Source organism: Lissotriton helveticus, chromosome 12, assembly GCF_964261635.1.
Source record: "Lissotriton helveticus chromosome 12, aLisHel1.1, whole genome shotgun sequence".
Lineage (NCBI taxonomy): Eukaryota > Metazoa > Chordata > Amphibia > Caudata > Salamandridae > Lissotriton > Lissotriton helveticus.
In genome coordinates this window covers 739,320,084-739,331,287 of record NC_136073.1, presented here as the reverse complement: position 1 = coordinate 739,331,287, position 11,204 = coordinate 739,320,084, and the positions used below count along the sequence as shown (strand labels likewise).

At 45.3% G+C, this 11,204-nt stretch overlaps 1 protein-coding gene across 1 annotated transcript in view; it reads left to right on the top strand.

Moving 5' to 3' along the window:
- Positions 1–333: 333 nt before the first annotated feature.
- LOC144798116 (anillin-like) overlaps positions 334–11,204 on the top strand; it is a 37,169-nt gene continuing 26,298 nt past the window's right edge. The window contains 2 exon segments of the mRNA XM_078668874.1: positions 334–1,139; positions 1,550–2,614. Coding sequence (XP_078525000.1) covers positions 334–1,139; positions 1,550–2,614 — 1,871 coding nt within the window.

The window sequence follows — 11,204 nt, the reverse complement described above, 5'->3', positions numbered from 1 at the left end:
TTGTAACAGTAGCGGCTCAGTAATACTACTGCAAATAACCTGTGATACTCTACCGTTACCCATATGAGGTCCTGTTTTGATCTAAAAGAAACTTTTTTATGGATGTTGCACAAAATATAAAAACAACATTTCTCTACAAAATGTCTGTAATCGACTCTCACACATCACCCACATTAAAATGAATTAAAGGAAAACTGTATTTAAAGCAATCTGTTTAAGAATGATTCAATGTCACCTACGTGACCAGAACACCGCATCTCGTCCTGGCATTATGCCTGATATTTGAGGGCAGAAAACTGAACTCGACCTCAGCAGCTGGGCTACAGATGCAAGATGGCGGAAAGGCAGGCGCCAAAGAGACCACGTTCAGACCAAACGAATGAACCATCCAAGAAGAGTAAGCAAGAGAAAACGGAGGAATAAGAGAACATAAATCCACTGCAGTCTGCGGGCTCTCTAAACTCGCCAAAACCTGGCCCCTCGTCCGTTCTGCTGGCAGACGAATCTACTGTGAAACCAGATGGCGTATTTGAAGCCCCTGTGACTAGAAACAACCAGAGTGACCTTTATCCTTTACCTGCGGAGTATGCTGGTATGTGGAATCCTGGTTCAATGGTTGTGGAAAATGAAGACGGCAGTCAAGAAACTGACCAGGTGGTAGTAAAATCACTTGTTGACCTGTTTGAGAAGCGGAAGACTCCAGATCCAATGCCAACCTCAATCCCAGAACCTCTAAAGATCGAAACGGAAGGCACCAGTGCCATTCTTATGAAACTCTTGAATCAGCCGCAGGCCTCAGCTAGACTATCCAGTGCCATCCGCCTGCGAACGCAGTGGGAGGCAGAGGTAGCATCGCTTTGTGGAACATTCGAGCCCAAGAATCTGTGGGTAAAGGCGATGACTAATCAGCAAAACTCAAGACAACAGTGTCTGATGGAAATGGTGCCGTCTAGTGCGGAGAGCTTACAAGACCGCGCCCAGGCAGGCGAAGGGACATCAACAAGTGCTTCATTTCTGCAAAGTACGGAGGACTCCGTGGTGCCGTCTAGTGCGGAGTGCTTACAAGACCGCGCCCAGGCAGGCGAAGGGACATCAACAAGTGCTTCATTTCTGCAAAGTACGGAGGACTCCGCGGTGCCGTCTAGTGTGCAGAGCTTACAAGACCGCGCCCAGGCAGGCGAAGGGACATCAACAAGTGCTTCATTTCTGCAAAGTACGGAGGACTCCGCGGTGCCACAAGGTATGAAGATGGTGATTCAATTTCAAACATTTCTCAGAAGTCTTCAGAAAATGAATCTGACCAGCCAGATGACCACACCGAAATGGAGCAGAATGGCGCAATGAATAACTCTGCCATGATAGACCATATCTTCAGGGGAATGCTCGACAGTGAGAACTCTGAGAAATCAGAGCCAGGAGAAAACGCTCAGGATGAGCTTCAAGACTCTCTTCCTCCCTTCTCCGTCTTATCACCACTCGGAAAGTCTCTCACCCTAGAGTTTGTTGTCACACCATTGAATTCTGTTGTGTCCAGCTTGCCTGAACTCAGTGAAACTTCCAACGATAACACTCCTACCACCAGCACCCCTGTTTCACCTTACATTGCATCACAATCTGAAATCATCCCATCCACAAGGTATGAAGATGGTGATTCAATTTCAAACATTTCTCAGAAGTCTTCAGAAAATGAATCTGACCAGCCAGATGACCACACCGAAATGGAGCAGAATGGCGCAATGAATAACTCTGCCATGATAGACCATATCTTCAGGGGAATGCTCGACAGTGAGAACTCTGAGAAATCAGAGCCAGAAGAAAAAGCTCAGGATGAGCTTCAAGACTCTCTTCCTCCCTTCTCCGTCTTATCACCACTCGGAAAGTCTCTCACCCTAGAGTTTGTTGTCACACCATTGAAATCTGTGGTGTCCAGTTTGCCTGAACTCAGTGAAACTTCCAATGATAACACTCCTACCACCAGCACCCCTGTCTCACCTTACGGTGATGCTGGTCCCCCCTACAGCATTGATGCATATAGATCTCTGCGGCGCAATCTCGCACAAGCCAGGGTCAATGACATACCACCTCAAAAGAAACCCTCCCTTCTGGGACTTGCTGGAGGGACACCAGAAAGTGTACTGGATAGCAGGAACATGAATCTGCAGGCAAAGATCAAGCTTGTCATTGAGGAAGTGGCTGCTCTTCAGCGCATTATTCAGCAGACAAGCCAAGCATTAAATTGCTGTGTTGATGAAGAGCACGGCAAAGGGTCTCGGGAAGAGGCAGAGGCTGAACGTTTACTGCTTGTTTCCTCTGAGGAGCGTGTCTCACTGCTGAACATGCTGATACATCTAAAATCTGCAGAATCTCCAGGCTCTTCCTCGCCCCAGTCTGTACAAGGACTAGAACCATGCCGCGGCTCTGTCACTATTTTTGATCTCAGTCTGCCCCTGAAAATGGACTACTTGTGCTCTGTGATGAACCGGACAGGAAAACCTAGTCACTACTTCCTGTTACTGATTCGCTTTGGATCTCATTACATAGTGGCCACACCCCTTGCCAGCGTACAAGATGCACTTTGTGGAGATGCCATCGTTTTCCCTACTTCAGTAACACTGTAAGTAGTTTCTGTCTAGATGGACATGCTTTGGAACCTCTTTAATTACATGGCAAATGTTGACATTCAAACATTGTTAAACTGGAGTAACTTCAAGTCCCTGCTTTTTAGGTCGAGCCTAGAGCCAGCGTGCATGCACTGCTCTGAGGCTTTTTGTAGAGGAGCAGGTGAATAGAAGCTCAACCCATATTTGCTATTGGCTTTAGTCATTGTCCTAAATGCTGTCTTCTGATTCGTCAACAGGCTTCTTAGTCCCTCCTTAGGTCTGCCTCTTCATTTGTCACCTCCCATGGTGACTGACCCCTTTCTTCAGTTGTTACATGGTACTGTTAAACTGTGAGCACTATTTTCTTTAATGAGGTTCTCCTACTGCAGGCACGACTTGCTTTGGTGCCTTCTAATCCACCCCCCCTCGCCCTCCCGCTGTCTGTGCTGTCTCGCCCCCGCCCTCCCGTTGTCTGCCTTCTTGCCCTTACTCCCTCCCATTGTCTGTGCCTTCTCACCCCCACCATCCTGTTGTCCGCGCCATCTATCCCCCCACCCTCCCGTTGTCCGTGCCTTCTCCACCCCCCGCTCTCCCTCCCGTTGTCCTTGCCTTCCAGCCCTCCCACACCCACCCTCCCGTTGTGATGCCTACCATTTGCAATGCAATAGGTCTTGGGTAAATGCGAGACCTTTTGCATTGCAAATGCTTGTTCTTTATTTCCAATGCCTCCGTCCCACCGTCCCCCCACCCCTTCCTTCAAACGAGCCCCCCCCCCCCTAAGTATCTAGCTAAATGTCATACCCAAGGCTCATAACTTTGGTGATAATATACCATCTAAAGCAGCGGTTGTATTGCATTGGAATTGCATTTATGTAGTGCTTATTACCCCTGACGAGGCGTTGAAGCGCTTTTTCGACGAGAGGAATATCATATTACATTGAAGAGAAATATTGGAACAAACTCTTCCCCTCTTCTTACTTCTCCTCTTCCATCACCACCTTCGCCTCAGTCTTTACCTGGGCTAACTTCACCTGAGCATTCACCAGCACATATATCTGACAATCAGGGTGAGGGGGAAGATGGTCAGCCAGGACCTATAGATGAGTTGGATGACTAAAACACTGACTCGCCCACAGACAAGGATCCTGACCTATATCCTACCAGTCCCTCTCCACCAGACGACAGTGTAGGCTATATTTAATTGCTTGGCACGGCTGGCAATAACCAAGGGGTCCAGCTCCATAAAGTCAACTTCAGGCCTCTGTAAATCCATAGTAAATGGTACCCTTGGTACCTAGGGCATGGAAAGTGAAGAATGTCCCCTAGGAACCACTCATCAAGGTCATGCCACTGCAGCTTGCATTCCTTGGTGCAGTAAAAAATGGCAGTCAACATGGCCCACTGCCTGTGCGCCATGCAAACCAGAACTGTCTAAGGTGTGGGTAAGTCACCCATCTAGCAGGCCTTACAAGCACTAAAGCAGGGTTCACTTATCACGTGTGGGCATATCAACATGAACCGATATACCCCTACAATATTTAGGTCTATTCCGTAATATTGTAAGTGCCACGGAAGCAGTAGAGGCCATGGGCAGGAAACTTGACAACTCGAGTTCCCCAGAATCATGATGGCTTCACTGAACCCAGGAGTGTTTGGTACCAAACAGTTTGTCTAAATAAACCCACACTGATGCCAGTGTGGGATGTATAAAAATATGTCCCCAGTTGGCACCTAAAAGGTGCCCCGTGAAAACAGGACGCTATGGAATGGTATCCTGTGGAAAATGATCTCAGGGAAGTGCAGGGATAGACTTCTTACACTCCATGAGAAAGATGCTTCGTTATATGTTCGCCCATGAAGGGTACCCTGATTGAGGACTTCGCATTTACTAGTCAGGAGAATAGGATCAGATTCAGCGAGGCGCGAAAAACCCAGAGTCAGGCCTGCGTCGATTTTGTAGATTATTCCGTGAAATCACTTGGTGGTTAGTTAGATGGTAACGATGTACATGACTTTCAAGGGCTTTATCACTTGATAATGAAGGATCATCTTTTAAATAATTGTCACCAAGAGAAACTACATCAATTCTGGTATACCTAGGTCCATGTTCTCAAGAAGTAGGCAAGAAATCAGACCACTGGGTCTAGACAAGGGTGACCAAGACTAACTCTGGTCGGGAAGACTAAAAGAAAGAGGCCAAAAAGCCCCCCCTCCTTCCTCCTCTGCTCAGGGGTGTGGGCACAGAGACTCTTCACAGCCAAAGGGTGGGGTACCAGGGGAAAAACTGGGATCCCAAAAATGCTTGGTGTCGTGACTAGGTCATTGGGACAAAAAACTGGAGACCCTAGCTGTAAAAATAAGAAAATTGCCTCTAGCCAACCTGCAATACATGCATGTCAGTTACCCCACTGAGGCAACTCTAGTCTTTGAGGGAGGTATAGACTTATCCTGCATGGCCTGGTCCACTAATACGCAAAAATACAGGCAGCATCCCTTGATTTAATGGTACCAGAGTAGAGGCCTTGAGAGATACTGGGGCTATTGTCACTATGGTGACATGAGGGCTGGCGAGAAACAGGAGCTATAAACTCGACACTCCCCAGTGGAAGGACTGACTGTCACTAAGATTGCCGCCATGAGTGGGCCTTCAATAAAAGCACTCCTTCTCACCTTGTTGGGGAGGGATCCAGCTATTTGTTCCCTGGAGATTCATCAACCCCTCTGAGAGAGACCACAGTGACAAGGGATTCACTCAGAGGGTTGGGAATGGTCCCACTACCACTGGGAGCACAGCACCATGACCGGCGCTCTCTATGGAACTTTTGACAATGCCCCCTAGGCGGAAATCAGAACCTTCTTAACGTACTGGTACTGCGGTGCCCACGCATTTTTTGCCAATGACAGGTGGAGCTATCCTTTGTAGCTATAGAGGAGTTTGGCTCTGGTTTACCCCTTCGGCTGTCACCTACCCAGCCGGACATCGGACACGGTTTTCCTCGTCTCCCCTTTGTGTTTCTTTCCCCTCCCCGCCTCCTCCCTCCATGATTCTTTGTCTGCCTCCCCTGTTCCAGCCTGACTTTCCTGTTTCCCCTGAACTACTTTCCCCTTGCCGTTGTTTTCTAATGTTCATTCTATGCTCTTGTATCTACATTATACTGTTCCCCTTCTATGTTATGCGATACTCCAGCAACTGATGTAACTTTATAAACATGTTATGAAACACTGTCCTTTCTCATGTTAAGCGCTCTGATACCTCCGGGTCTAGCCAGCGCTATATAAAACTTTTCAAATGAAAATGAAAATGAAATTAAAGACTTTCTGCAGAAGAGAGCTGACTCTATCAGGGGGCTCCTGAAAGGCTGGGGCCCTAAGCCAGAGCCCACTTTGCCCATGCCTTAAAACGTCTCTGATGCCAAGAACGGAACTACTAGCTACGGGATGAGTGGGAGGAGAAAACAGCTCGCCGGCTCTACGGCAGCTTCCGAGCGATGAAGGTCTCGTGGTGACTGGCGGCAACGGTCCTCTCGGCGAGACAGGACAGGAACATAGACACCATGTCCAGTCTCACTGGACTTTTTTAACCCCAGGCAGCCATATTGCCACGCTCCAAGCCAAAGTGAGTTTCCACGCAGGCTCAGGTAATATAGGGTGGCGGGCCAGGTCCAACCAAGGGCTTTCTTTTATTGGCCTGACACCTTGCAGTCCATAATGTTGACTCCACTCCCATTCTAGAGAGCCTTAGGGCACACATCTTCCTGGTCTGTTGTGTTATTTTTTCAGCCACATACTATTCGTCAAAACAAACCAATGAATAACCATTGGAAGCCCGCCTGAAACCTTTTTTGAAATTCTAATATGTTAAAAAATTGTGAGTTACACTAAACCAAATGAAGATTTAGAAAAAACAGCACTACCCTGGTAGTATAGCGAGCTAAAAATACCAAGGTAAATTAAATAGGAAATGCTCCTTAATAACTCCATATGAGCTGCACATGGCAAGGGATTGACAGTCTTTCTTCATAGTCACAAGACAGTGCCACATTTATTAGCAAACCAACAATTTAATTGCATACGTGTTTAATTATGTATCACAATGCTTGGATAAGGAAATATATAAATAGTGCATCGCAATGACTATACAACCGAGTTTAGGCAAAATAATGGGGTTGGGTTTAATGTACTAGCTTCATGCATGGTAGTGCATGACACGTGAGTGAGCCATCAAGAGCAGGCTGCGAGGGTTATGGTTAGGAAGTAGCCCATCATACGGTCCAAATCAAACAATCACGTGGAGGTGAAAGAGTTCTCACAAACAGCCAATAGCATTAGGTAAGAGATGACTACTCCACTGGGAGGAACAAAGACATGAGTGACCAAGTCCCAAATCAATAGGTGAAAGAGGCTGGTCAAAGACAGCCAATTATAGGAAAGGGTGGACCCAAAGCCCACTCTAGGCATGTTGTTAACAATAGGTTTCTTTAACAGCTGCCCTTTTAAAAACCAGACCTATAAAAATTTTACTTACATTGTGTGTCTAGCTTCACTGTGATGTATTCCTATAGGTACTGTATCGATTCCCCTATTCCTGACCCTGGTTTGGTTAATAATTAACTAGCAGCCATCCAACGGTGCAAAAACCGTTATCTGATTAAGCCACACCACGGCACAGAAGCGCGTTATCTGATTAGGTCATAACGCATGCCATCTAATTAGACAAGCGATATTCCTCCAGCCCCTGATAAGGCATACGGAGTTCTCAAAACAAATCAAACCTACAGCGACCTGGGAAATTCCCATAGCCATTGTTTTGATTTCACCGAGAACTTCAGCAAAAGAATGTGCGAACGAGCCCGTTCATATGACATCCTTATTGACGTATATATGTCCATCCTTACGTCAATCTCGGCACCTTTCAGGTATAAATATTACCGACATTGCCTTAAGCAAACACATGCGGTGGTGGCGAGATCGGAGCAGCGAGACGTGCTGAGGAGCCCAGCAGAGAGCGAAGCCCACAGACGCTGCCCCGCCTTCCTGACGCGCTGAGAACGAGACGCTGCCTTTCTCCTGCCGAGAAATCCAGCTCCGGCGCTTCCAAGCAGCCCTCGCAGGCAGCTGGAATATCAAGACCTGGGATAAGAGATACCAGCCCTCCATCATTCTAGATCTCAGGTACAGAACTGAATAACCCCTTGCAGAGAATTCTCGAGTCAGTCCCTTGGCAAACCAAACTTAACTTAAACTGCTACTTATCTACTCCCGCCCACGTATTAGGCTTAGGTCAGGTACATTGGGGTAGGCGTGGTTAGAAGCACCAGTTGAGTACGATTAGTCAAATGTATATATGTATGTATCTATTTTATCCATTTTAAAGTATCATATGGCTCAGAAACCATATCAATGCTTTTACAGTATTATTTTATAATTCTGTCTCTACTGTATGCACTTTACTTAACTACAAGTATTGCAATAATAGCGATTCATTTCTCTTGTATGAGAAAAGAGACTGATCAATAAATAACATCTTTTATTGAACCACGCCCATCTCTTATTTCTCTACAAACTGGTGAAACTAAGAATGCACGTACTGACTGAGTAAAATAAGTTGTCTATTGTTTTCACACGACTCTAGAGATACACTCTTGATTAGGGGAGAGCAAAGTTGTCATGTTCTATGGTTGTCAGAAACTAACAGCCTGATTCATGTACGGGCCGTTTTGCGTGGCCCTAATAGCGAATCATAGCGACTCGCTATTGAGGACACGCAAAACGGCATTCATGTAGGAATTGCTAAATAAATAGCGATTCCTACATGATCTCTATTTGCGAGTAGAAAATTGCTACTCGCAAAAAAAGGAATAACTCCCCATTCATTCCTATGGGCCAAAAGGCCCATAGGAATGAATGGGGAGTATCCCTCATTTGCGAGTAGCAATTTGCTACTCGCAAATCAGATAGCGATTTTAAGGGTGCCAGGGGTGTCCAAAGGACACCCTGTAGCACCCCTAAAATGCACATTTGAACAGGTGTTGCGCACACACATGTCCAAAGGACATGTGTGTGTGCAACATGCAACTTAGAAAAATGCTTTTAAAAGCATTTTTCTGAGTTTTTGCTATTTACCGAGAGGTCTGACCTCTCGGTAAATAGCGGCCCAAAAGTGCAAAATCGCAATTTTTTTTTGTGTCATGAATAGCATTTGAGGAATCTCTATTAGAGATTCCTTAAATGCCATTCCTCGCAAATATGCGAATTCTTACATAGCGATTTTTGCATTTGGGATTGTGAATACCAAATGCAAAAATCGCACTCGCAAAGGGCCAGATTCTCAGAATCTGGCCCTTTTGCGAGCGCTTTTGGCTACATGAATCAGGCTGTAAATCCCTTCTTGTCTATCCAGGGAGGTTAAAATCCTCCTTGCCTATTCGAGAAAGTTTCTAGTGAACTCGGAGCTAGCTGGCAAACACAAAACTTTAAGTCTAATATCGTCAGTAGAAGACCTAGTTAACCTCTGCCCTAGGTCTATACTATTGAAGATATTATTCCAATGCGCAGAGCCTATTGGGATAATAGGAACTACACTACATGGCGCCCAACGTTTGGATAGGCGAGAAAACTAACGCAAGACATTAGAGTAACTCAGTCGTGCTTTTTCACACAGAACCCCTTTTTCCCATAATACTCCAAAGACGTCTGGAGTGGGTGAAAGGTCATATCCGCCAAACCTCGCAGGAGGAGACTCCTATGTATGGTTCTTGGTTTATTCAACGTTGAAGGATACACTGTTCCAAAATATTGTGCATCTAATCTTTGTTTCCATAGAAACCTGATCTGCAAACAAACAGAATAACCTTCCTGTCAGTAAAATGACAGAAAGTGAAGAAGAAAGGGAGACAGTTAGACTAGCAGCTGAACTCCTAGAAGCAGACAATACTCTGCTGGAAAATGACCCAAATGCAATACTCATCCCGGTCAACATAAGGAAATCTATAACCTTAAAACTTATAGAAAATGGACTGACACCAAGAGGTGGTACAGTCATATTCGTAATTGAGGCACACGAATATCGGCAGACAGAGGTATTCTATTCATGGATAAACTTTCCAGCAGCAAACGCTGTAACAAAGGACTTCCACTATTACAAAATAGAGGAACCTCCTAGTGAGTACACTCCTTTCGAGGAAGTGGAAATACCACTCAAATTCCAAGAGCACCTGCTCTTGTTTCATGGCGCCCTAAAACATAATAATCACATCACCAGGCTCGGTCCACTAGGTAGACCAGGAGCAACGTGGCCGGTCCTAGCCGGATATACACCACATCCAGACATTGAAGAAATGCCTGCACCAGAGCTTTTAACACAGCTAAAACAATTAATAAAAATACATAGACAATTAGTCCAATATGTAATGCGGACTTCAACAATCCAACCAGCAATTAAAATTCCACAGCTGACCAGTCATCAGGGGAACACAAATAAAATTACACCACAGAACATACAGTCCTGTCTAGGTAAGGTCCCCGCAAAACGGGAACAAATTCCTTTCTGGCTAGCACAAAAAATAACTCAAATAGAGGCGGTGTTTCCAGATACCACCCCTGTTGAGAAACATAGGATTCTGACTATCTGTCTTCCAATGGGAATCGCACCACATGTGGAGGACTGTGACACTTGGGGAACAGTCTTTGCTTCCATTTACACAAAAACACATGGTGTACCATCCATGTCAGTAATACCAGATGTGCTAAAACAGATTCAAGATGAATACGGTCCAGAACCCGCCTTAACTCTCGGTATGAAATTACTGAAAGATTTCAAGCAAGTCTCGGCAATATTATTAGCCAACATAAAGGGAGAAGCAGCAAATGTGGCAATTCGCCAGAGGTTAAAAGAGACAAATATAGCAGACCAACCATCTGAAATTGCCAGAATCATAGAAAAAACCTATGAAGAACTAGGAAGAGATAGTTTGGGTGGAATACCAGTGAAACCCCAACTAGTTGAAAGTCCTGAAAAGGTATTTATAAAAAATAATTTAAACAATCAAAAAAGAGCTGGGATGGAAATAAACAATCCAATCCTAAAGAAAAAAGATTCCAGTCCAGAGGAAGGTCTCCTTGGCAGAGAGAAAGATCTCCCGACCAAGGACGCAAGTCTCCCCAACGGGAGCCCTCTGTGAAAAAATACAACCTTAGAAATAGGGGTAATATAAAGAAACCTGATAGATATCAAGATATTGATACACGTCCCTCTCAATCTTTTCAGACTTCCCCGCAGAAATCGGAAAGAAGAGGACGATCAGAACAAAGGAAAGAGCACGTCAAGTCCAAAGACAAAGAACCTGCTCATCTGAATAAAAAATTACAATTTCCAAAAAAGAAGGTAGCCAGTATTAAAGTAATCAACAATGCCGAGAATACTGAGGACACAGCTGAAAAACGGAGAATGGGCTCAGACAATGCTAGACAGCGCAGCAGAAGTGAGCATAGCTCGCAAAGTCCTTATGAATCATCTGGAGACAGTGGACACGAATGAATACATTCAGGTGGAAACTGCAGATACCAGAGTTAGCAAACCTCATAAAATATATGAAATAACATTGC